This window comes from Melospiza melodia, chromosome W (assembly GCF_035770615.1).
Source record: "Melospiza melodia melodia isolate bMelMel2 chromosome W, bMelMel2.pri, whole genome shotgun sequence".
In the NCBI taxonomy this organism is placed as follows: Eukaryota; Metazoa; Chordata; class Aves; order Passeriformes; family Passerellidae; genus Melospiza; species Melospiza melodia.
The window spans coordinates 24,912,081-24,939,571 of record NC_086225.1 but is presented as its reverse complement, the minus strand read 5'-3'; the positions used below and the strand labels follow the sequence as shown (position 1 = coordinate 24,939,571).

The following is a 27,491-nucleotide window of genomic DNA, read 5'->3' as shown; positions in this document are numbered from 1 at the left end:
TTGGTGACCCCGATGTGATGGAGGTATGCAGCCTGAAGAGCTGTGGAAAATAGGACAGCCTGAGAGCTGTAGCAGCCTGAAGAGCTGTGGAAAATAGGACAGCCTGAGAGCTGTAGCAGCCTGAAGAGCTGTGGAAGGTTGTGTGTATTGTACTTGTGTGGTGTGTGAGGCCTTTGAGTCTTGGGATAAAGCATGTATTGTAAAGGAAATGAATATATTGTACTTTAATATCTGTATTGTATTTGAATAGAAAAAAAGGGGGAAATGTAGTGAGAGTCCCTACAAAATCTATGTATTGGATAAGTGGGTCCTAGTTGCTCTAAATGAGCTACAGCTGTGAAGTCCTTAGTTGGGCAGCAGCTGTGGCTTGCAAAGATAACTGGGATAAAAGGGGTTGGGTCGAGAGCCCAGGAGGAGCCCCTGTTAAGCCATGAGGAACTGCATGGTAGAAAACCAGCTAGAAGGTATGGACTTTAAGATGGGACTCTAGAAATATGAAATACAATAAGATAGCAACAATAATTCTCCAAGCTCACTTTAAAAGTAGGTTCAGCTGTCATATTAGTAAAGTCAAATTGCCAAGCCAAAACAACTTGAATCTAGTTTTGATGCAGAAAACATGTGTGTTTGTTGGCAAATTTCCTATCCAGGTAGAGCTAGGGCCTGGCCACAGCCCAAACTCTAATTGGTGGATGTCACTTAATACATTTTAAAACAAAGCTCTGAAGAATAGCAGTTATGAGTAAAAACCTTAGGGTTAAAGACTAATCAAATCATCTAGTAATTGCATCCCTCTGCAGTTTCCTTCAGGATAAAGATGCTTCAAACACAGGAAACCTCTTCTTCAAAGATTTGAAAGTAGTCACAGACAGGACTGCGAATCTGTATCTGGACACTGAAAGTGTGAAGGAGGAGGAAATACAGCTGAATGAGAGACTGATTACCCAGTACAAAACCCAGAAAAAGAAGTTAATGTTGCAGCTAGACTCCCTGCTGGAGTGCTTCTGTATTAATAACTGAGGAAAGCTACAAGATTAGCAGTCTGGAGAAGGCTTTCAACTAATCTCAAATATCTTTTCTTAGAACTCTGAAAAATACTTAAAATTATGAGACAGCATTGGGTCAAATCATAGAGTTAGTGCAGAAACTAGCCAAAGAGCTAACCTGGCATAAGAGATACATAAGCAGCTAGAGAACAAGAAAAAAAGTAGGATCCTGAAATGACACATCTTATAGGTGATCACACAAAGAGATGGTAAAGCATATGAAAGCCAGCTGTAAACACTATAACAATACCTTATAAATAATGCTTATTGCAAAAATCAGCGAATTCACACTACACAATCAATACATCAGCAGCATCTGAGGAAGTTAAGACAACATTTTTTAAACACTCATTTAATATTAATAACAGTCATTATTCATCGGTGTTACCTATAGAAAACAGAAATAACAGCAGTTATAAGCTTGCTATTAGTAACCCCTAGAACTTTGAATCATTGAGGAAACAGCTGATGATTTTGCTAGTGGGATCTGGTTAAAGTTCCCCAAGTGTTCTGTCTTTGGAGAAATTTTGGATGGTTAAATCACTGCTACCATTACTTATATCTTCACACAGTGGTTTTACTCACTGGGAAACACTTTTCCTGGTAAAAGATTTCCATCTATGTCATACTTAGAATGGCACTGATTTGTATAGTCTCTTCCCTTTTTACATCTGGGACATCTATTAAGTTACTTTATTTTTTTTTCTGGGGTCTGAGCAATATTTGTTTATGTGTCCAGGCTTCCCACATCTGAAGCATGTTTTGATGGCTTCTGCTCGCATTGTGGCAATGGCTTGTGTGAGGTGGTCTATGGATGAAATGAATGGCTCAGACATCCCTTGTCTTATTTCTGTATCTGTGCCCTCTGGGCTTCCTGCTGGTTGGGTTTGCAGGATTGCTTTTTCTCAATGAGCACTTGATTGAAAATTCAGAAAGTCTCTGGTATCTGGAGGAAATAAATTTGGTTCTTTCTTTGGATATAGTTCAGCTGCATGCTGTAGATTTGTTTCTTCTGCCTGGATTTCCGTATATAACTATAATTCTTATCTTCCCTTTTTGCTTGCAATAATAAAAGTGGCCAAAGGTGGCACTGTAGCGGGAGTTCAGCAGTCTCGGTGGTCACAATATGGCATCTACTGCGCTGCGCATGCTCGGCATTGGGGGCCACCATCTTCCTCTAGGGCGCCGCCATTTTTTTTTTTTTTTTTTTTTTTTTTTTGTATGGAAACTCCCTGTAAGGCTCTGCCATTTTGTTCCAAGGGAGCATGCTCAATAGTGATGTAACAGATCTTGGCGCAGCCGTCCGGTTGTGAAACCGGGACACCTGGGTTTTGGCTCTGATTTTTGGTTAAAAGTTCAGGGAGGCTGCTGCCCGATTCAGGACTGCTATTCCCGACGTGATTATATTCGCACATAAGGTCGAGGGAGTCACCCGTGGGCTCCATATCCCTGGCTACGAGTACACTGGAACTAGCCTTCCCCCGCCTCCTCCGGTGTAATATTACAAGGTGGTGTGAGCTTGGCAGTGGGGGTCAAAGATGGCAGCCGCTATTGCGCCGGAGAAATTCCAAAGATAAAACTGCTAGCTATGCAGTTCGACATAGTCTCATTAATTACACGACAGGTCCGATGGAAAACGGCTGCAACCCCATCTCTACTAGCAGCAATATCAGAAAGCCGAACACCAACAGAGTCCCAGAGTTCAGAAAAGTTTTTAATTACCCAGAGTAGTAAATCTTCGACTTGAGAATTTAATCTTGTCAGAGTCTTTGGTTTAGTATAAACATGCCTTTGTTCTGACTCATCTTAGCACGTGTTTAGTCATCCAGTGCCGGCTGCCTCTCGCTCCTGCCACACTCTCCTTGTAGTGGCACAAGCTTTTTTTGCATCTGAATAGCCGCGCTCTGCATTTGAATACCCGTGCTGACTAGGCAGCAGCGAGTCAGGTGGCGACGGTGCTAACGGGGAAATACGCACCCCCCTGATGCTATTGTTAACTCTTCCGGGGATACCACGGGGCACCCGGCGGATAGTCCCGGTGACGGAGGGGGGAGCATCACATCCACCTCCATTCTCTTCGGTTCCGGTGCAGGCTGCGGAGCCAGTGCCGGCTGTAGGACCGCGTTGATACTGTCTGACACTGCTTGTTGAGCCTATAGCTCCAGCTCTGCGGGTGCAGAAGGTAAGGGTAGAACTGCGTCCACTCCCATGAAAAACTCTCGCGGAAACACCGTGAAGGCCGCTGCTGGGATCGTCTAGGCTCTAGGGCTGCTGCTGTCCCTGCCACGGCTGTTCTTTCTGCTTTTAACTGCTTCAACACTGTTATCATAAGTTTCTAAGTTGTGCTAAGCCCCTTGGTTTCTTTTAACCGGTCACTGACGGCATCCCAGAGCGCATTTCCTAGTTTTTCCCACTCAGGGGTATCGAATACGCTTTTGGGGCTGGCAAAAAATTCTCTCTCCTCACTCCATCTTAATAACTGTTTCAGGACCTCTGGGTCATATTTAATTTCTCTATTAAAGAATATGCTGGAGGACTCTTAGAGTGGCCTGCTCTTCTTTTGATAGTCCCTTCCCCATCCTCCATCCCCTGACCGCTCACCTTTTCCGGTGTTCCGCTGCAGCGTAAGTATATTTTTCCCGGAGCCGTCTTCTGACTTCTGATCTGACTCGGTGGAGCCGTCCTCCGACCCCTCCCCCACCCCGGTTACGCCACGGGGGTCTCCGACCAGGCTTCCCGCTTTTTTACTCGGTAGAAGCTTCTTCAGAGTCCAAAAGGTCCAAAGGGTTCTGTCTACTTAATTAGCATGTTCGTGTATCACGTCGTGGTTCACCATTAATGCAGGAAACAGGACTCCTGTACAAGTAACCAATATGATTAAGCAGAAGCCATTTATTGTTTACATTATGCACTTATTTATACATTCTAAAACTACTGCACACACTAGTCATGCATTTCTTGATTGATACTTCTATCTTGTCCATGCATTCTGCACACACTCTTCAGGGTATGTGATTGGTTACAGTCCAGGTGGTTCACAGCCCTCTGTTATCTAGCTCTTGTGGTCTTGGTATTCTGTTTCTCAGCCTCTTCTTTCTTAATTTAGCACAATTTATGTCTTAGTAACCTTGATGAATTCCAGAGGGCTCTGATAAGAATAACTGGAGATAGTTTGGCTAGGGCACAATGTTGCCTAAGTTGTTCAGATACATTGCTACAGCTCTCTCTGTACACTGTTCTTGTAAGGAGAAAATTTTGCCTCTATGTATAATTTTGCCTAAAAGGTTTATGTAAAGTTGTGTACAGCAATTTCCATAAAATTTAATAGTGTTTAAGTTTCCATTAAATCTCTATAAACAGGGGTATCTACAATGGCTGTGACTCACTGCTGTTCTAGCCCATGTTTCCTAGAAACTACATCTGTCAAAACAGGATGCTAGGCTAAGTGCTAAATCTCTCTTCATAGGCGCAGTTCCCTTGTGTCAGACATATAAGGCAGTGCTATGTACTGTATCTTCAATTTAACCCCTCAGTAGAGAGGTCCCTTTCAGGTACTACTAACCACTGAATTGGCTGTGTGAACTGTAGAGTGGGAGTGGACTCATGTTGACAGAATTCAAAGCCCAGTGAAAGAACCCAAAGAATAGACTGTAACATCCAGACCGAGTGAGAGAGAACCGAAGAAGCTTGAAGATCTCCAAAAAGTATAGTTGAGCTTTCACCAGCTATGTTGAAGATTGTTTACTAACACTTTGGGTGGGGAGTTTGAACTGTATCATTGATGTAATTATCCTATTTTAATAGGTAAGAACTACAAGCATCTGTTAAAGGGAGATACACAGAGATTTGTAAGAAGTATTGAGACAGTTTCCTTAAGAACCAACAAGTAAGGTAAAACAAGGAATAGAGGGCAAGACTGGGTTGGCCTCTGTGTTCAACACCAAGAATATTTTAGGCCTGCTGTGGGTGGCAACCCTGTAGGCATGGTAAGGTAGGTGCAAGGAAGCCATACCAGACCTCTATCATTTCTCAGTTGTCTCTAAATCCAACGGAGACTAAAAAAGCAAGACTAAATTGGCCTCTGTATCCCAATTTGTCCATTTCCAAATAAGATTTTTTTCTTGTTCCCACTGTCCTCGCCCACATCAACAGATGCTAGTAAAAATTATTTTTATTTCTTTTTGAGAAGTAAGGGTAGATGATCAGAATCAAAAATAAGAGTTAATTGTTTGAGCCAAATGACTCAGAAAAGGAAAAGGGGGGGTTTGGTATAGATGAGTAATGTAATAGTTGGCTCTCACAATTAAAAGATAAATATTATGCACATGTATAGTAATGTTATTGTAATATGTCGTGTCCCCCACCTCCCCCATAAACCCCTTTTCCCTCCCCCTTGTAATAACCTTAGTAGTCAGGACATTTAGAGAAGGCTGGCTTGTTACCAGGAGGTGCAGCATAACAACACCTGACCTCCAATCAAGATGTAAGAAAGTAATCTCCACCAATGAACGGCAGAGAAAGAGTTGACTGACAAAACTTAAGGAGGCACTAAGGATATAAAAGGCAGAGCATCCATTTTGTAGACAAGCATGTTGCTAGTAGTCATGGGAGCTCCCAGCGCTGAAAACTTTTTCCTTATTCAGTCCTTTGTTGTAATTTTTTGTTAAGGTTTAATAAACCTTTGAAATTTTAAAAGTGAGCAGTTGTTTCTCACATTAGCATTATAGCATCATGCCTGAAGTAGGACCTTGATGACAGGCATGGGAAGCAACTTTGTTGCTCTCCAGCAAGTATAAGTAAAGCTAGCAGTCATATTTTTTCATATCCCTCCACTTCAAAATGAGGAAGTTTTATCATGGTTTGTTTCTTTCATTAAAAGTCAGTAGATGCAAATGGTTGATTGAAGTGCTATCTACAGGAATCAGTTTGAATAGCTTAATTTTTTTCCCCTCCTCACTAGTACGATTTAATTGGTGTTAGCAGCGGGGAGAGTAGGGGTTCTGTTTTGTGGCTTTAAATGTTGTCAATTAAGTGTGTTCTAGTGCAGAAGATGATCAAGCTACTACCCACAGACACACATTCTTACTGGTTGACAGCCAGGTAAATTGTGCTGGCAGTGATAGGCTTGGACTTTAATATTAGCTTTTGGGTTTTTATTGTCTTGGATTTTGCTATCATCTTTAAGGTTGTTTCTTTTTAAATGCTTGCAACGCAAGTGTACATAATTTAAAAGCATTTTGTTTGTGTGGTGTTGTAATTCCAATGTTTTCTCCCATGATATATCTAAAGTATGCTAGTGTTTAACCTAATGAGGAATTTGATTAAAGTGTCAGCTTGGTTCCTTTGTAAAATTATTTTAGAAATCCAAATGTTTCTATGCTTTTGAATAGACATGAAATAAATGTTTAAATATTATTTTATTTGAATATGTTAAGTATAGTGTGAAATTGATGTACAGGTGGAATAATCCAGTGGCTCAAGAGTATGCTCAGGTCACTGATTATGTACGACTTTGTACAAGTCATATAATTAGTGACAAATTCAGAGTTTTTCTGTGGGAATTTTACTGCTGTTATTTTAACAGTATAAGATGGTCTGCATGGATTTAAATCATGTGTGGCAACACACCTTTGGTTTTCCAGTTACTTTTAAAAACATTTTTAAATCAATTGTTTGGTTGTATTTTGTATATAGATGGTCCAAATCACAGCATTAAATGTAGCTTGCAAACACTTCCTTACAGATACTTTTCCCACCTATTCTTTTAATGAAAAAAAAAATAAAAGCAGGGAAACAAAACAGAGTTTATATTTGCTTTGAAGAAATGCGTACTCAAAAAATTGAGGGGCGACACACTGCTGATCTAAAAAGACTTAAAACAATTGGATGTATGTGTATATGCAAAAATATATTGTGTTTCTTAAATAAGGATTTGGGTGGGTGAGAAATAGTCTTGTTTTCCTCCTCCAAATTAATGATAGATGTTCTTTTTTCTCCTCTCTCCCTCCTTTGCCACTTCCTCTTTCTGCTCCAGTACCCAATGCTTCTTTTAAGGTTTAGTGAAAGGTTTCTGATTAAACTGAATTTTCATTCCTGATTTATTTGATCCGGTGCATTCATTTGTTTGCTATCCATGTGTCTGGGCTAAGCTAACAGTTTATAGGTAAAGCTAACGGTTTTTTATGTGACTTTTAAAAAATCCTATTTAATTAGCCATTGTGTAATATCTTTTTAACTTCTAATTGCAGTCAGTCAGATGATGATTCTGGGTCAGCATCAGCTTCTGAATCTGGTTCAAGCTCTGGAAGCAGTAGTGATGGAAGTAGCAGTCAATCTGGTAGCAGTGACTCTGAGTCTGGTTCAGAGTCTGACACATCTAGAGAGAAGAATCAAGTTCAAGCTAAACTCCCACCAAAACTTGATGGATCCGAGGTAAAACAAATTAACCCTTTGTTTGGAAAAAAAAATACTCTGTGCATAATAGTTGCAAAAGTAGTTTTTATTTTAACAAACAAAACCTCCATAATTTTTACGTAGAATGTTAAGTTGATTGGGTTAATGAATTTACATACTTAGCTCTCATAACAAACAAGGCTGCTAAGTTCTCATTTCTGTAAATACCTACAGTTAGATAATTACTTAAATTTTATAATGCAGAAGACCTATTAACATATTGTATATTTTTGAGGACAAAGCCACAGATAATGTTCCTATTTCTAATTTTTTTTAAACTTGTCTCTCTAATGCTGAGTTTCTTCATATCAATAAATGTGCAACAATTTCAGGGTTAGGTACATCTTGTTTTCTGTATGGGGACAAAGTCTGCCTAATTTAGAAAAAAAGAATGGTGTCTAGAAATCTCTTCAGTGCAATGGATGAGCTCTCATCTGTTTCTCTATGTAATATGGCCTTAATTTGGATGATATGATATACATGAAGGGTAGTAAAATATTTCCTACTGTAAGATTCAGAGGCTGTTAAGGATACTTTTTTGTGTTTGTGGTTTTGGGTTTTTTTTGTTGTTGTTCATATTCATGGTTTTGATACTGTTTCTCACAGTATCCTTCTGGATACAGTGTTCAGCATGCAGCTAGACAAGTCCATAAAATGATGGGTGAATAATTGGCTGATGGGTTGGACTCACAGTTGTAGTAAATGGAATTACATCAGGCTGGTGACTAGTGATTAGTAGGGTTCTTCAGGGCTCAATATTAGGGCCCTTTCTCTTCAGTGTTTTTATAAATGATCTGGGCACAGGAATTGAATGTACATTAAGTAAATTTGCCAACAATACTAAACCAGGAGGAGCTGTTGACTCCCTCAGGGAGTCAACAATTATTGTATAACATTCCTTTCTACAGAAGTCTCACTTCTTTAAAATGCTATCCAGTATTATTAATGCATGCAGTATTTTGTAGTGAGTTTTTTATTAATAATGAAATTGAGATTCATCTTAGTAGTGATGATGCTCAGCTTAAGAAAAGTAAGTATGTGGTAAAGTTTAAAGTTTCAATGGGTTTAAATTACTCTTGTATCTGAATTCCAATTCAGTTTTGGAAGTCCAGTCCAAGTATACTTGCTGTGCAGAGATCAGAAGTGGTCAAGAAGCAACAACAACAGAAGGCAGCCTCATCAGACAGCGGTTCAGAAGAGGTGAATAATATACGAGTTAGTAAATAAAATGTAGAAATGCATTTCTCATTACCCCATATGTTAGAATAAAATTATTTAGAGCCAAGTTCTGTTCTCCTTGTGTTTAGCAAGTCTGGTTTTAGTCTATAAAAGTAATGTTCAAATAACTGACACGCTTATGAGGAAACATGGCTGTAACATGAGTTGTGTCAAAATGATAGCAGTTTAGATTGATATCTTTAGCTAGATATTCTGTGATGTATGGACTAATTTTTCAAGTCACGTTATATTAAATTTCATTGTATTTCTTCCTTCTGAGTTCCATAAAGACAGTTAAAAATACTATAAAATTTTCCACTATTGTTTCCATATAAAGGTAGCTGCTGACGTTTTTAAAAAACACTTTGGAGTAGAAAGCTAAATTTTTGCAACTTTTGTAGCAGTTATAAAAGTATTCTTGTCTTTTAAGAACTATACTTCAATTTTAGAGATTTTTAAAACCTAAACCATAGACTCAACAAAAGTTGACTTTGTGCAATATGAATATCTTTTAAGGACACTAATGACTGTGAATTAGAATTTATTTGAAAGCAGACTTGCATATTTCCTTCATTATTAAAAAAAAACCAGTGTAATTGCAAGTCATCGTTACTCTGTGTGTCTCTTTTTTAGTCCGATCTAGCTGCTCATCATTAAAACTGAACACAGGAGTTAATTATATATACTTAAAATATTAGTTTATTGCTCTTGCTAAATACTCTTTTCCTGAAGACTCTTTTTCAGGATAAAAATGGTTTAAATTTAATCTCCTTGAGATTGGTTTTAGGAAAATAATTTTAAGAAGGTTCATAGATTTATTTTTTTTTGTTTAGGAGTGGAGAGAGAAGAAGCATATATGCTATTCTAACAATTTTTTTAGTGGTATTTAAATGTGAGAGTATATGAAAGGTGAGACAGCTCTCAAAGGGCAAGAGGTTTTATTAGGCTTTTGAGAGAACCTTCATCTTGATTTATTAACTTGCATCAGTGTAAACTATGTAGGCACAATGATTATATTTTAAAACAGTTTTTTGTAGTGGTTTCTAGAGTTCTGCTGACATGGTATGTTTTAGATGGAGAAATATGAAATCAACAGCAATCCTGATCTTATTCAATATCAATGGGTACATTGAGAGGTGTGAAGAGGATAAGACATGAAGAATAGGATTTCTGTTTGAAAGTGGGAGCTGAATTATCTTTTTAATACTAAAAATACTTCATTCTTTTTTGCGGTAATAAATCACGTATATTCTTTTCTTCATCTGCAGGATTCGTCGAACAGTGAAGATTCTGTAGATGACTCTTCCAGTGAAGCCAAGAAGAAAAAACATAGAGAGTAAGATGTTTTTCATAAATGATATAATTTTTTGTTATGGCAACATAATGCTTATAATTAGCCAGTCTTAATTTCTCTGCACTTAAAATACAGTCTTGTGCTTCTCAATTTTGATTGACATTTTGAAACATTTTAAAATAAATACTCTGAAAGCAATATATATATAGATCTTAAAGGTCTTTTCCAACATAAATTATTCTATAATTTATGATATCACTATTCATTTCTGAGCAAGAGACTGTATTACCTACAGTATTATTGGAAAACATTCATCACCACTTTTTATTTTTAAAATAGTCTTGTTTGTGGCATATTTTTGAGCTGAAGGTCCTCTGAAAATTATTGAAGAAATAAAAAATTACTTAATTAGCTTGTCTCAGATAAAATTTGAATTGGAATCCCATAGTTAATTAAATGAGCCTTGCTTGGTCTTATCCTATGCAAGCTACTATAGCTCCAGAGCTCAGTCCCCAAGGGGACTGGGTGCCAGAAGCCAGCTCGCTCTCAGAACAAGGCTGCGGGACAGCCCTAGCAAGCAGGGAATATTCAGCTCTTAGTGATTAGACAGCTCTTATGATTTCAGCTTTGCTTGCTAGGTAGCTTTTTCCCTTGACCTAAGGTTCCAGCAGACGGTAGAGAGAGGAGAAGCAGAAGATGCTGGCTGTTCCATGTGTATGGCTTTATTGGAGGGGTTCCGTGAAGGGTCTCAGCTCTTCTTCTTCCGAGTTAGTAGGGGTACAGTATGCTACTTTTATACCCTTGGCCCAGATCCAATCCTGACCAATGGCAAAGGTGTTAGAGTGACCATAAGTGACCAATAGTAGGGTTAACATAATATTGCCTTACATGGCTATAGGGATAAGGTATAAGGCGGATGTCCCTGGAGACAAGAAACTTCTTTGCCGCTGTGTCAGCATTCTATTCTCCAAGGGGCCCTGGCTAAACCTAAGGGGTTTACTACAACTCCACTTTCTGTTTTTACAAAAAATGCAGTCGCGATAGTTCTTTTGAAACAGTGAACAAGACACAAGAATATAGCTGACACAATGACAATTACAAGGAGAATCAGCAACAATCCCTTAACTAAAGATGCAATCCATCCTGTTAGTCCCCATTGCCCGAAAAGTTCATTGACCCAATCTGGGATTCTTTCTACTTTCAAGTCCTTCACGAGATCTTTCAGTTTCTGGATGTTCGCATGGATGGACTCCGAACGCGAAGAGAGGTTGAAGCAGCACATTCCCTCGAAGTCCTCACATCCATGTCCGTGGGCAAGCAGCAGGAAGTCGATTGCTGCTCGGTTTTGGAGTGAAGCTTGTCTTGTGGTTTCTTCTTCCTTTAAGAGATCACTCAAGGCTGCTGGATGTGGTGTTAGCTTGTTTACTGAGCCAGCACCCAAGGTGATTGATTTCACCGAGGGCTTTAGCTACAGCTACCCAGGGTAAAAACAGAGAGACAGCAATCTTTTTTGTTCTGTTCCAATCGCATAATCTCGGATCACAATTTTCATCAAATTCAGTGCAGGACCTCTTTGCCAATTTGATTTGCTTTCTTTTTTCCAATTATGTAACAGGGTGATGTTTGGAGTAAGGGTAGAAAGTTTTCCCAGAGTACAGGGACCTCCCTGGAGTTGGGAGGGGATCCCTGCCCATACTGTGTCACCACAGATGAGAAACTATTCCCTTGGGTAATACTTTGGGATGGAGAGAGGACACAGAAATTACACGAGCGGTGTAATTGCACCAATCATGAGGGTTATAGGCTTTGTTCACTGGTGATATGTCTTTTCGTGTTGGTCAATTTCTGGCCAATTGTTTTTTGGATGCCTAAAGTAAAATTTGACACAATATGTGGCCTTGGAGGATCCCAATTGATCCCATTCTTGGGGTTCCTCTCGAGCATCTGGCAGAATTTTTGTCCACTCGTCCCAAGTATCAGCCCCATTGGGTCTCTTACCTGTGGTGTGGAGAACCTCGGAGTTCTGGACACGCCAATCGTGTGCTGCAAAGGGAATTCCTACTAGTCATGTAGAAAGTGGATTATCAATGCTTCCCATGGACAAGCACATGTTGTCTTGTTTTAATGTTTTTGCTACCGTTACCCAAACATTAAGACTGGGCTGAGGGTTAATCCAGCCGAAGGCATGTGGTACGGTGTAGAGCATCCAGGCAGTGGTGAGGACAGCACCGATGGAGATATTTTTCATCTTTGGGCAGGATTAGGGCTTTTGATAGGGAATATAAGCACAATTTGTTATCTTTATGATGAGAGAGAGAGATTTCTGCCTTGTTCTTTTCTGTGTTCCCCTCCTCCCCCCCTTTTTCTTTTAATTTCTAAGCTACACTATGGGAGGAGGAGTGGGTAGAAGGTTAAGGGGTTTTAAGGTTAGGAAGAGGGAATAATATGTTTTGTTACATTACACAACACAGTGTAATAACACATAATTCAGAGAACACTTTTGTGTTAAGACTATCTGTGGCCTGTTACAGCAGACTGTTATTTAACTTTCTGTTTTGCCTGCTGCCTTGTAATGGGGCGGTCTGTTCTTGTGTTTGTGAGTGTTCGGCAACGTCTTCGTCTCCAGGCTGAGCTGGTTTGGTTTTGAGGTGGTCTTTTGTTTGCCTCGGGAGAATTCTTGTCCTCGTCTGCAGTAGTGTCCGCTGTGCCTAAGTATGGTTTTACGTATTTTCCTGGGTACCACCTTGGACCTGATTGTAGTAGCACGCACGCATAACCTCTACCCCAAGTAATCAACTGATGAGGCCCTGAAACTTGGTGTGTTTCAGGGTCCTTCACGAGCACGGGTGGTTTTTCTGTGAGCTTTGCTTGTGTGGTATTCGCAAAGTGGCGAAGTATTGGTGGGTCAGGCTCTGATGCTGTGCAGTTCAGGAAGTTGATGACATAGAGAGCCTTGCAAAGTCTCTCCACTAGAGATGTGATTTTCGTGTCCCTGTTCTGTTGATCGAGGACTCTTTTGAGGGTTTGATGTGTCCTTTCCACGATGGATTGTCCTGTGAGGTTTACAGGTATGCCCGTCTTGTGTGCTATGTCCCATTCATTGAAGAACTCCTTCAACTTGTGGGAGGTATAGGCTGGTCCATTATCTGTTTTAATCTCCTTTGGTACACCCAGGGTGGCAAAAGCGAGGAGGAAGTGTTTTATTGTGTGCATGGTCTTTTCTCCTGCATGTGATGATGCAAATACTGCTCTTGAGAACGTGTCGACCAAAACATGCACGTACTTTGACCTTCCACAAGGTGCAAAGTGAGTTACATCTGTCTGCCACAGCTGACAGCTATTCAGACCTTGGGGATTGACTCCCGTACCCATTGACGGTATCTGGTAGTTTTGACAGTTCGGACAGGTAGCCATGATAGCTTTTGCCTGATCCTTTGAGAGCTTAAACATTCTCATAAGGGCAGGTACATTTTGATGAAAGAACGCGTGTGACAGCTTTGCCTGAGCAAAGATGTTAGGAACATTAGCAGTTTCTGCTGCCATTGCTAATGCATCTGCTTTCCTGTTGCCTTCTGCAATAAAACCTGGGAGGCCCGTGTGAGACCTCACATGCATTATGTGATAAGGTTGCTTTCTGTGAGATATCAGTTGTATTAGCTTAGAGAGCAGTTGGTATAGCTTTGGGTTAGAGACCTCTTTGAGAAGAGCATGTTCTGCTCTCATAGCTATTCCAGCAACGTAAGCTGAATCTGTGACCAAATTGAAAGGCTCGTTTTTAAATTTTTCAAAGGCTCTGACAACAGCTGCTAATTCTGCAATCTGTGGCAATCCTTCTACTGTTTTTACGTCAGATTGCCATTCTTGTGTTTGGGGGTCTCTCCAAGTAATCACCGACTTGTGGGATGACCCTGAGCCATCTGTAAATAGGGTTAGAGCCTTGAGAGGTTTTCTACTTTGGATTCGTTTTGGAATCAAATGGAAAGTTTCATTCTGGTTGAAAAGCTTGTGTTCTGGGATGTCTGATGAAGTTTGACCCGTATAACTGTCCACAGCAAACTGTAGACTCGCATTGGTCTTGATCAAATCCTCAAAGACTTTAAGGGTATTGGCAAATATATGCATTCAAAATCACAACCTGAAAGAGAGCAAAGGCGAATCCTAGCCTTTTTTATTAAGTGTGCTATAATCTCCTGGTAGGTAGTAAGTGTCTTTGTAGGTTGGCTACTTGTAAAAACCCATTCCAGTATCAACAAAGGATCTCGCAGCTTAGGGTCCCATTGGAAGATCAGTCCATGGAATCTGGGTGCTTTTCCCAGGATGATGAACTCGAAAGGCAGACTAGGCTCCTAGCGATGGGCTTTGCGTGAAGACAGGGCTTCCTGGACTTTGATGATGGCACCTCTGGCTTCCTCTGTGTGGGTGCAGGGAGAGTCCAGTTCCTTGGGTCCACAAAGCAGATTGAACAAGGGAGCAAGGTCCTCTGATGTAATTCCTAGCAGTGGACGCACCCAGTTGATGGATCCGTACAGGCTATGTAAGTCCCTGAGGGTTTTTGGGTTGTCGTCGATGGCGATCTGCTGAGGTAGGATGGTTCTTTCCCGGATCTGGACTCCAAGGTATGTCCATGGCTCAGTGTACTGGATTTTATCCTCACGAATTTCCATTCCTGCCTTTTCAATGGCTTCAATAGTCTTTTTGACCGTTTTGTCCAAGTAAGCTTTGTCTGAAGCACACACTAGAATGTCATCCATATAGTGATAGATGATGGCGTCTGGGAATGATTTCCAAATGGGAGACAGGATGTGAGACACGTACCACTGGCAGATAGTCGGTGAATTTTTCAATCCCCGAGGAAGAAAACGCCAATATCTTTTGAGCGGAGCTTCCTTGTTAATAGAGGGAACAGAGAAAGCAAACCGTGGAGCATCCCCGGGATGCAGTGGTATGCTGAAGAAACAGTCCTTAATGTCTACGATAGCAAGTGTCCAGTCTCTAGGCAACATCGATGGGGAGGGCAGGCCAGGCTGAAGAGGGCCCATGTCCTCGATGACTTAGTTGATTCTGCGAAGGTCGTGGAGAAGCCTCCACTTGTTTGTACCTGGCTTTGGTAGAACGAAGACTGGAGAGTTCCAAGGGCTGTCGGACTCCACTATGTGGCCTTTTTTGAGCTGTTCTTCCACGAGGGCATTTAGGGCGCGCAGCTTGGCTTTCTTTAGGGGCCACTGCTCAGTCCAGATTGGCTTGTGGCTTTTCCAGGTGAGATGGGGTATTTCTGGCAGCGTGCTCAACTCAGTGGCCCCAGTCAGAAATCCTGAATGGGAATACGTAGGGAAGCACCCCACTGGGATAAAATGTCTCTGCCCCAAAGGGTGATGGGGGCCCTTACCACGAATGGACGGATGGTTGCCAGCTTGCCTTCTGGCCTTTCAACCAGGATGTTGTTCTTGCTCCTCATGGATACTGTAGTTCCACCAATCCCGGAAATCATGCCTACAACAGGTTGTAGATCCCAGTGTGCTGGCCAATCTGAACGGGCGATGATGGTCACATCTGCACCGGTGTCCAGCATCCCTGGCAGGTGGGTCTTCTCTCCTTTGCAGGAGAGGCTGCAGTTGATGGTAGGCTTGGATGGTCCCATGACTTGAGCCCACATAGCTGTAGGGTTGAGAGGAATCTGTTCCCTGTGATTCTTTGGGAGTAAAAATGCCTGAGCTATTGGAGTTCCCTTAGAAAGAAAAAATGGTAAGTCTATGCAGTATACCTGCACGAGGATCTCTTGTCCCGGCTGCACTGTCAGCACTTCTGGAACAACGGAGATCTCCTTTAAAGTATTAAGCGAGTCACCTGTAATTAAAATGTCTGAAGGACTCCCTTTAGGTCCATATTTTCCTGTGGGAACACGGTGAACATTCTTATCATTAAAGTCAATGGACAAAGCAGTTACCAGTTGCCGGTGGGTACCCCTCTGGGTTGTCCTGTGAGTTGGGGCTTCTCCTTTGGGTCTGGAGCAGCCTGGGTTTGTGCATGATTGGGTCTGGGTGGCCTTTGATTTGTATTCTGCGCCCGAAGGTCGAATGGGCGCCTCAAGGAGTTTAAAGGATGCGGCTGATAGCGTTGCTGATGTTGGGGTCTTTGATAATAATTCCGATGATATCGGGGGGGGTGATCTCTCTGGGCAGTCCTTTATATAATGTCCTAGCTCTCCACAGTGATAGCATTTAGCTTGTTCCTTAGAGGTTATGACTGCATATGCACCCGAAACTCCTTCAGCAATACCCTTAGCAACTGCTTGGGCCACTGTATTTTCAGTGGACATGTGACATGTACAGCATTCTAGCATTTGCTCTATAGTAGGGTCTGAATCCATGGGTAAAGACCTCAAAATGGCCTTACATTTCTCATTTGAGTTGCTGAAAGCAAGCTTGCATAAGAGTTCCTTTCTTGCCTCTGCATTCTCTATTTGTTTCTCCAAAGCATCTCTAAGTCTGTCCACAAATTTTATAAAGCTTTCTTCAATGCCTTGTTTTATAGTAGAAAAATGCATTGTTGGCATTGACTCATCCTGCATAAGGAGCAAGGAGGTTTTTGCTGTGATTGCTGCATCCTGCAGCACTTCTTTATTCAGTGTTTCCATTTGTACTGCTGGCTTTTGAAAGTCTCCTTCATCGGCCAACTGTTCTACTGTAAAGTTGGTCTTACTAGCATCAGCAGTATATGAATCTGATAACGTTTTAAGTGTTTCTTCCAATGCCTATCCCATAACAAATATTCTGCCGGTGACAGAAGGCATTGTGAAATATTTTTTACATCGTGAGGAAGCAAGACATGTGCAGAGAACATGGCTTCTAGGAAATTTCTAAAGATATGTGAACTACGTCCATGTTCCTTGGCTATATTTCTCAATTGCACTAGTTCCTTATTAAAAATTGGTTTCCATGTCTTGATATTAGATTCCCCAACATTCCTTCCTTGCTTATATTCGACCGGAAAGGCTGTGATTTTCTGTGCTAGGTCTCAGTTCCCAGACTTCGTAGCTTCTATCTTAATAAGAGCCCATGGGTCTATATTAATCGCATCAAAATCAGATTCATCAGAAGAACTCTCATCGTCTGAGGAATGATGTGAGGGATATGCTACCTGTGAATTCCTTTTTTTTCGTTTAGAAGCACTTCTCAAGGTTTTCAGTGACTGGCCAGAAGTTGGCACTATAGGATGAGGGTTAGCAGCACAGCAGGGACCGGATTGGGTGGGGGGGGTGATGCCACAGGTGGTCTCTGATCCGTTCGGGTGGCAGGAGGGTTGGGTCAGGAGTTGGAGGGACGCGTGGGGGCAGGGGGGGTGGGCGGGCTGGGGATGCACGCCTGGGGGGTTTGGGGGTGCGCAAACACTGCTGTTGGTTTGGGGTACTGCACATGTGTGCGGCTCAGTGCAGGGGGATAGGATGTGGGCATGGCTCAGGAAAGCGGCGGGAGGGGCCGGGAGGGTCGGGGCGGTCTCGGGAGGGGTGGGAGCGGGGGCGGTGATGGCGGGGAGGGCGGTCGCAGGGGAGGGGGGTAGCAGCACGGGGTTCGGGGGGGTGGCAGCGATAACGGGGCCGGGGAACGCGGCGGGGGCAGCAGCGGGAGCGGGGGATACCGCGACGGAGCAAACGGGGGCGGGGAACGGCGGCGCGGGGGTGGGGGGGACCGGAATCGCAGCGACGGGTGGGGGCAACGGCAGCACGGGAGCGGGGGGAGGGAGGAGGGGGTAGAGCGGCGCGGGGGGAGGGGTGGTCGCAGCGGAGGGTACGGTGGCAGGGGCAGGGAACGAGGCCCCCGGGGCCGGATGCGGGAAGGAAGCGGGGCCGGGGGGGTGGGGGGCTGCAGGAAACGGGGAGTTGGGCAGCGAGGGTCCCGCGAGGGGGGGGAATGTGGGGGGGGGGGCTGCTTGGCTTTTGCCTGCGAGGTGGTATCTGCAGGAGGCACTGCAGCGCCCAGTGACTGTGTGGCATGCAAGCCACATACCTCTGTTATCTTATCAGCGCAATTAGCATATGAAGAGGAAAAATCTGTTAGTTTAGAACTTTTCTCAGAATTAAATTTTTCAATAGTTTTAGTTATTATATGAAATAAAGGTAAGAAGTTAGTAACAGAAAAGTCCTGTTTTGTTTGAGACATATAAATGGTGTTTCCAACCGTATCCCAAAAAGAATTTTCAGTAATTGTGGTCTTATCTGTTTCAGGAAATTGTAGCACAATCCAAGTTACAAAATTTTTAACAGTCTTTTTTGACAGACTACCTTTAGAAAAAGAGAAATTGTTAACAGATAAGGTTTCTACAATGGTTAAATATAACTCTCTCTCAAGTGTGGTTAGTCTTAGGGTGCTTAAACAAGTACCCATGATTTTCAAGCCCTTTCCACAGAAAAATGAGAAAAAAACCAAAAAAGGTTTTTTAGAGCATCCAAAGGTATGCGCGCAATCTTAAGTAATACTTATGTCCTTTGGGGTCAGGGCTCTGTGGAAGGGGGTCTGCTCCTCAATTCTCCTTAGACTTTATCTCGTCCAGATGTATTGTTGAGGGTCGAATTGAGCCTTCCGCAGAGAGGATTTTCTAAAACGAGAAGTCCTTTCGCAGAAGGAGAGGCTTCCCCAACAGGCAATAACAGGAGGCCCCAAAAGGCTCCGATGCTCCGGTGACGCTTTGCTCCTGGGGGCCAGGGTCCGACGACACGTTGGGCAGCCACTTAAATGAGCTTTGCTTGGTCTTATCCTATGCAAGCTACTATAGCTCCAGAGCTCAGTCCCCAAGGGGACTGGGTGCCAGAAGCCAGCTCGCTCTCAGAACAAGGCTGCGGGACAGCCCTAGCAAGCAGGGAATATTCAGCTCTTAGTGATTAGGCAGCTCTTATGATTTCAGCTTTGCTTGCTAGGTAGCTTTTTCCCTTGACCTAAGGTTCCAGCAGACGGTAGAGAGAGGAGAAGCAGAAGACGCTGGCTGTTCCACGTGTATGGCTTTATTGGAGGGGTTCCGTGAAGGGTCTCAGCTCTTCTTCTTCCGAGTTAGTAGGGGTACAGTATGCTACTTTTATACCCTTGGCCCAGATCCAATCCTGACCAATGGCAAAGGTGTTAGAGTGACCATAAGTGACCAATAGTAGGGTTAACATAATATTGCCTTACATGGCTATAGGGATAAGGTATAAGGCGGATGTCCCTGGAGACAAGAAACTTCTTTGCCGCTGTGTCAGCATTCTATTCTCCAAGGGGCCCTGGCTAAACTGAGGGGTTTACTACAGTTAATGCCAAATTTTTCAATGCTTTAGAGGCAACCTTCCCCCCCAATTATTACAGGTTTGACAGTAATAAACCATCTTGGCTAGTCAATAAATCCAAGTTGAAATTGAGCTGGTTTTAAGCTGTAAATGAAATAGTTTGTGAAAAAGATTATACCTTCTCATTGGTAGTGACCTCTTGGGTGTGGGAGGGGTGGTTTTGGTTTTTTTTTTGTTTGTAATTTTGTGAGTTTTGTTTGGTTGTTGTTGTGTTGTTTTGTATTTTTTAAATTAACATTGAATAGAAATTTAATTGTTTTCTCATTCCTCTTCTCCAGTTAAATTAATCATCTCAGTATTCAGGGTTGTCAATATAATATCTTCAAGAAGGGGGGGGGGCAAAAAGAAGCTGTTATGCCAAATAGTGCTTTTTGAGTGAATTGTCATTCTGTCTTTTGTTACTTAAGAATGTGATTAAACCTAATAACATAATCTGTTACAGGAAAGATAGTTTAGAAACTAGTAACCAAATAACCCCTTCTATCCAGTGCTTCAATTTTGATTTATACCTATTTTGAAACAAGTATGTTTGCAGCTGTTATCTGACATGCAGAGCTGATTTCTATATATAAATTTAGTACAGGCTCCAAGCCATACAGAGTGTGGTGTTCTATATGTTGTCTATATCTCCAAATAAATACAAGTTGTGTATTTGCATAGGGGTGGGAAAGTTGATTGGTTTGGGGTGGGGCTTTTTCTGTTTTTATTGGAGGGAGAGGTTGTTGTTTGGGTGTTTTTTAATTTACAGCCTACAGAAAAAAATCTTTTGAGGAGACAGATGATTCTGTAGCATTTCCAAGACACACAGATGTATTGATCACAATGAAAATGTAATTTGAGGACCACTTCATATTTAATTGAAAGAAGTGTCAAAGCCCTGATTCTTAGGTTTCTTCATCTGAAATGGAATGTAAAGGTCTTTGAGTAATATTTCACTTTTGAAGGACATTAGTACTATTTGATCATCTTGGTCAAAGACCCCCTAAGACTGGTATTAGATAGTAGTATAAAGATTTAGCAACCTTTCAAAAATGCATACCAGATTTTTCTTCCACTCACACCCAAGCAATTAAGATTAAATTTCTCTGTACAAACAGAGTCTGAGTTAAGATACTGTTGATCAGTGGGTACATCTTTCCTCTTGCAAAGTAGAATATCTCAGCTAAGCAGGAGAACAGAGATACAACCACTGGGAGTCACAAGTGGCTTGCTCATAATATCTTGCATGAGTGTTAAATACTGAGTTGGAAGCTCAGTTGGGGCTTTTGGGAGCCAGTGCCTCTGATTGCCATGGTTAAAGTCTTTCTGTGTGTTTCTCAGTCTGATTCTCTATTATTTTTTGCTCCTGTGCTGAAGTTGCTATTTATTCATGAGGCACAGGGGATATAGCTATTAGAGACTTTTGGATTCTGCAAAATATAATGTTATGGTTTTTATGACGATCATAGGTAAGTTCCAGTAAATATGTATCTTTCCAACTAAAGTTATTAAGGATGTCGGGTTTATTCATGTCAAAATAACTCATTTATTAAAGCTGTATTTTGTACAGAAATCCATATTTTTGGTGTATTTTGTTCTTTACATCTGTCTCTTGATAACAGAATTCAATTCCTTTTGAAGCCACTTGGTATTTTTACCTGATATCCATCCATTATAATTTTCTGTCATTCCAGCTGAAATGACTATTATAACATTTTTATTTCTGTAAAGAATGTTGAAATTAAAGCAACGAGCCTGTGGTGAATGCTTGATTTTAAAAACAAAACAAACCCCCCTGAAAACTAATGTGAGTTACTATTTTGTTTCTCAATATGTATAGTGAAGACTGGCAAATGTCTAGGTCAGAGTCAGTATCAGGAACTAGTTCTGATTCTGAAACAGAGGAAGATAAAGAGAAAAGCAGTTGTGAAGACAGTGAATCTGACTATGAGCCAGAAAACAAAGTCAAAAGCCGGAAACCTCCAAGCAGGTAAGAAGGTCTTGCATTTTAGCTACTCCGGTACTATTTCTAATTTGTAATCAAGTACTGTACTACTATACAGGCAAATGAAAACATTAATATTTATTACAGAACTTGAAGACCTTTTTTAATCTACAAAAGATGTTATCATACCAGTGGTTTGTGTTGAATACCTCTTTCCTGTCTGCTCCAACTGAAATTGGTCTAACTGAATAGTCATGAAAAACACATATTCAGAAACAAATATAGAAGGCTTATAGTTGTCCATGTTGAAACTCCACTGTTGTGTTGTGTCTTATTGCCTTCAAGAATTGAGCCAAAAAGTGGCAAAAAGATTGCAGGACAGAAAAAGAGGCAGCTTGATTCGTCAGACAATGATGACTATGACAAGAGAGGATCTCGTCGCCAGGCAACAGTCAATGTTAGCTACAAAGAAGCTGAAGAAACCAAGACAGATTCTGATGACTTGTTGGAAGTTTGTGGAGAAGATGTCCCACAGCCTGAAGAAGATGAATTTGAAACTATAGAGAAGTTTATGGATAGTCGAATTGGCCGAAAAGGAGGTAATTTTGTTATCAGTGTTCTTAAGATGCTGCTCTGCATTGTGGTGCAATGTCAACAGCAATTATTCTCAGCTGTAGGTAACCTGTGATGTTTGTAAAGACGTTTTAAAGTACCAGAAAGTAATCCTATTTTGTTTTTCATACTCATAAGGATGTTTCTTTTGTAAGCCTTATAAAATTAAACATAGCAGAACTTAAGTAACTAGAGAAGTGGTCACAGAACTAAGCCTGACAGAGCTCAAGAAGTGTTTGGACAATACTCTCAGGCACATGGTGTGACTCTTTGGGATGAGCCGGGAGTTGGACTCGATGATCTTTGTGGGTCCCTTCCAACTCAGCATATTCTGTGGTTCTGTGAAAGAGAAAAAATGAAGTGGAATATTGCTTAAATGCATAGCATACTGTTACATCACTATTTGTACAGTTTATTGATATTTGATAGGTATAAACTCTATACAAGAGAGTGAAGAGAAAATGGAATGAATACAAGAGCTAACCAGTAGCCTGAATGATGAAGGATGAGGTTAGGAAGGCTGAACCATTGAGATTGTGATTTCAGTTATTTATTTTCAAATAGTCCCAATACAGTGCAATGGATGGTGGAATATAAAATTTCAGTGGTATGCTTGCATGTGCATTTCTAGAACTAATTTTATGGATGATGGTAAGGGTTTCATTTTTCCAGCATCTGATGAGATGCAGTGTCCTGCTTGTGTGTTGCTTCTTTTTTTTCCAGTGTATTCTTACTCTAGCCCTTTACTCTAATGCACAGTGTCATCACTGTGTTAAAAGCCTTTTGGACTAAACTTCTTCTATTTTACATGCCTTTTACTATTGCAATGCTCTGTTTCTATATCTGCTCCCTGCATCTGGTTGGGTCCACTTCTTTATTTGGCTCTCCTTGCAGAAATGGGCCTGTTTCTTTCTGCTAGTGTGCTTCAGCTGTAATACCAACTGTATTTAATTAAAAATTACCCCACATAAGATTCTTAAGATTGGGAGGAGGAAAGTAGTAAAACGAGTTTAGGGAGAAATAGTTCAAGAGCAGCCCATCCCAAAGAGCATGAAGTCAGGCAAAATTGCCAGTAGGCTTGCAGAGATAAACAAGGAGCTCTTGGCAAAACTCAAAAACAAAGAGGAGGTATAGGGAAGGTGGAATGCAGAGACACAATCCAAGCATGCAGAGACACAGTTAGGAAAGCCAAAGTCCACTTGGAATTGAATGTAGCAAGGATTGTCAAGGACAGCAACAAAGGACTCTCTATAGGTGACAAAAGGAAGACTAAGGAAAATATAGGCATACTACTGAATGACAAGATAACACAGGACACGGAAAAGGCTGAGGTACTGAATACTTCATTCATCTCAGTCTTTACTATCAAGACCAGTCTTCAGGAATCCCTGGTCCCCGATATCGGGGAGGGAAAGCTGGAGCAAAGAATATGTACCCTTGGTGGAAGATGATCAGGCCAGGGAATACTTAGGCAAACTGCACGTACATAAGTCAGTGGGCCCTGATGGAATGTACCCATGAGTACTGAGGGAGCTGGCAGATGTCACTGCAAGGACACTCTCAATAATTTTTGATCATGGCAACTGGGAGAAGTGCCTGAGGACTGGAGGAAAGCAAGTGTCATAGAATCATAGAATGGTTTGGGTTGGAAAAGACCTTCAAAGTTCATCTACTCCCATCCCCCTGCAATGAGCAGGAACATCTTCAACTAGATCAGATTGCTCAGAGCTCTGTTCAACCTGACCTTAAATGTTTCCAGGGATGAGGCATCTACCACCTCTTTGGGCAACCCGTGCCAGTGTTTCACCACCCTTGTCATAAAAATTTTTTTCCTTATATCTAGTCTAAATCTCCCTTCATTTAGTTCAAAACCATTACCCCTTGTCCTATGGCAACAGGCCCTATGCAACTAAGCTCCACACAGCTGCTCACTCATTTTCCCCTGTGGGATGCGGGAGACTATCAGAAAAAATAAAAAGGTGAGAAAATTCATGGTTTGAGATAAAGGCAGTTTAATAGGGAAAGCAAATACTGCACACATAAGCAAAGCTAAACAAGCAATTCATTCACTACTTTCCATTGGCAGGCAGGTGTTCAGCCATAGCCAGGAAAGCAGGGGCCCATCATGCATAATGATTACTTGGGAAAACAAACCATCTCTCCCAACTTCTTGTGCACCCACAGCCTACTCCCTGGTGAGGTGGTATGAGAAGCAGCAAAGGCCTTGACTCTGTGTAAGCCCTGCTCAGCAATAACTAAAACATCCCTGATATATCAACACTGTTTCTATCATAAATTCAAAATATAGCCCCATACTGACTACTATAAAGAAAATTAATTCTATCCCAGCCAAAAGCAGAATGCCCTACTAAAAAGGTTGTCCCTATCTTCTTTTTTATAAGTCCTCTTTAAGTATTGAAAGACCACAGTAAGGTGGAGTCTTATCCATGCTGAACAACCCCAACTCTCTCAGCCTGTCGTCATAGGAGAGGTGCTCCAGCCCTCTGATCATTTTCATTACTCTCTTCTGGACATGCTCCAACAGGTCCGTGTATTTCTTGTTCTGAGGACTCCAGAACTGGATGCAGTACTGCAGGTGGGGTATCACCAGTGTGGAGTAGAGGGGCAGAATCACCTCCCTCAAGCTGTTGGCCACACTTCTTTTGATGCAGCCCAGGATATGGTTGGGTTTTTGGGTTCCGATAGCACATTGCTGGCTCATGTCCAGCCTTTTATCTACCAGTACTCTCAAGTCCTTCTCCACAGGGCTGCTCTCAATCCCTTCATCCCCCAGCCTGTATTGATACTAGGGATTGCCTCAACCCAGGTGCCAGACCTTGCACTTGGCTTTGTTGAACCTCATGAGGTTCACATGGGCCCACTTCTTGAGCTTGTCCAGGTCCCTCTGGATGGCATCCAATCCTTCAGGTGTGTCAACAGCACCACTCAGCTTGGTGTTGCCTGCAAACTTGCTGAGGGTGCACTCAATCACTTCATCTATGTCATTGATGAAGATATTTAATAACCATTGGTCCCAAACTCATCACTGATCTCCATCCGGACATGGAGCCAATTCCTTATCCATGAAATAGTCCACCAATTTAGAGAAGGATGTTGTGGGGGACCATGTCTAAGGCTTTACAGAAGTCCAGATAAGTGACATCTGTAGCCCTTCCCTTGTCCACTGGTGGAGTCACTTCATCATAGAAGGCCACTAGGTTGGTCAGGCAGGACTTGCCCTTTGTGAAGCCATGCTGGTTGTCCCAAATCACATCCCTGTCCTCTATGTGCCTTAGCATAGCTTCTAGGAGGATCTGTTCCATGATCTTCCAGGGCACAGAGGTGAGGCTGACAGGTTGTTAGTTTCCAGGGTCCTCCTTTCTACCCTTTTTAAAGATGGGTGCAATGTTTCCCTTTTTCCAGTTACCTGGGACTTCACCTGTCTGCCATGATTTTTTGAATATTGTGGAGAGTGGCTTGGCAACTACATCAGCCAATTCCCTCAGGACTCTGGGGTACATCTCATCAGGTCCCAAAAACTTATGTTCAGATTCCTCAGGTGGTCTCGAACCTGATCTTCACTTGCAGTAGGACAGACTTTGCCTCCTCAGTTCCTGCATTGACTGAGGAAAAAAAGTTGTTGAGTACCTTATCCTTCTACTCATCTGTTGTTACCAGTTTGCATGTTGGAGTTGTCCAGAGAGGTGGTGGAGTTTCCCTCCTTGGAGATATTCAGAAGCTATCTGGACATGGTCTTGGGCAACTGGTTCTAGGTGACCTTGTTTGAGCATAGAGGTTGGACCAATGACCTCCAGAAGTCCCATCCAATCTCAACCACTCTTTGATTCTGTAAATTTTATTTATGGCATCCATAGTAATAATTGAATAGTAGGCTATTGAAGTCTCAAGGCTGATTAAGCACAATTCTCAATATCTGTTACATTCTTAGAGATGAGAAGGACATAGCAAAGATGACAGCAAGCATTGTTAGTGGAGCATTCTCTCAGGATCATTAGAAAGACTAGGAATGCTAAGAAAATTCTGATGAGACTATAGGTTAGGGACAGTATTTTTTGGTTACTTTTTTTGAATCTTGTTGGTATACTTGTGCATGTGTTAATATAGCTGCATCATAATTCTTCAAATAAGAAGACTGACATAAACATTGTAGATATAATTAATCAAGTTGCATCTTCATATAAGAGCATCACAAATTGCTTTCTGCAGTGTGTTTTTTTACTGGTTAATTTATGGCAGTGCATCAAGCCTTATGGTGTGGTTTCTTTATTAGCCACTGGTGCTGCAACCACCATCTATGCAGTTGAGGCAGATGGTGACCCAAATACTGGGTTTGAAAAATCAAAGGAGCCAGGAGAAATACAGTATCTTATTAAATGGAAAGGCTGGTCACACATCCATAATACATGGGAAACTGAGGAAACACTGAAGCAACAAAATGTTAAAGGAATGAAGAAACTGGACAACTACAAAAAAAAGGATCAGGAAACAAAACGCTGGTGAGTATTTTTATAACAATTTCCATGTTGCATATTTTTGTAACAATATAGATGGCTTTAAGTGCCTGTACAAGAGGAAGACAAAAGCTCTAAATTTGAAGCTTTCCTAACATCTTACGATCCTGTAAGATTCTGTGCACACCAACTTTACTTGAGCACGTGACAATACTCACACATCTTGTAAAATCAGGGCTTTAAGGAAGCAGCTTCTGCACCTAGATTTTAATATGTGTGTTATAAATGATGTTTTAACAAGATGAGTGGTGGGTTTTCTGGTTTTGTTCTAAATTTTAACTTTTACTTATTTTGTCATTGTATTTTGATCAGAGTTCTTTGGGAATTGCTGCAGAGATTTAAAAAAAATCAGAAATGACTAAAGCACTCAAAACATTACAGCATTTCGTTTTCTTGGCTCAAACTTCTGTCAAAGCCTCAGAACCAAGAAACTTAAAAATTCCTTACATTTTAGTGCTATGTTGTGGTATTCCAGTTTGTTAGTATGTGTAATATAATCTATGAACAGTGGTGGAATTTTTAGTGACTCATAAGATAGATTCTTAATAGTGAGCCATCTGTGTTCTTCTGTGAAAATGCCATGTGAAGTGCATTAACTGTATTGAGAACAGATATTGTAAATAATCTGCATGACTAGTATAAGATGTAGCTGATAGTAATTTCTCTTTATAAGCTTCCTCAGTCATCAGTGATAACGTACCTAGACCAGATGCAACACTTTTATAGCAGGAATTCCAGAGTTGTAGCTTTTCCAAAGTTCTCTAAGCAGCATTCCTGTGGTGCTTACATTCAGAGCTTTAAAATTGCCAGATTTTCTTAATTTTAGAACTGCACAAAATAGTAAGTGCTGCAAATGAATTCCCGTTTCAGGCTGAAAAATGCTTCTCCAGAAGATGTGGAATATTATAACTGCCAGCAGGAACTTACAGATGATCTACATAAACAGTATCAAATAGTGGAGAGGATAATTGGTACGTGACAAACTTCCAGATGGAAAACAGTCTTGCAAATATTACAAGTTTATTGCTTGCATGTTGAATTTATAGTTAAGAAATTTAGGTTGTTAATATCCCTAGCAGCTTAAGGCAAAACCAAATCT

The 27,491-nt window shown here is 41.5% G+C and overlaps 1 protein-coding gene across 1 annotated transcript in view; it reads left to right on the top strand.

The window, feature by feature from the left end:
• Positions 1 to 3,017: 3,017 nt before the first annotated feature.
• LOC134431415 (chromodomain-helicase-DNA-binding protein 1-like) overlaps positions 3,018 to 27,491 on the top strand; it is a gene marked incomplete at its 5' end in the record, with an annotated part of 57,390 nt that continues 32,916 nt past the window's right edge. The window contains 8 exons of the mRNA XM_063179430.1: positions 3,018 to 3,057; positions 7,291 to 7,478; positions 8,598 to 8,699; positions 9,986 to 10,053; positions 21,144 to 21,293; positions 21,594 to 21,847; positions 26,152 to 26,377; positions 27,263 to 27,363. Coding sequence (XP_063035500.1) covers positions 3,018 to 3,057; positions 7,291 to 7,478; positions 8,598 to 8,699; positions 9,986 to 10,053; positions 21,144 to 21,293; positions 21,594 to 21,847; positions 26,152 to 26,377; positions 27,263 to 27,363 — 1,129 coding nt within the window. The remainder of the gene's footprint in view (positions 3,058 to 7,290; positions 7,479 to 8,597; positions 8,700 to 9,985; positions 10,054 to 21,143; positions 21,294 to 21,593; positions 21,848 to 26,151; positions 26,378 to 27,262; positions 27,364 to 27,491) is intronic.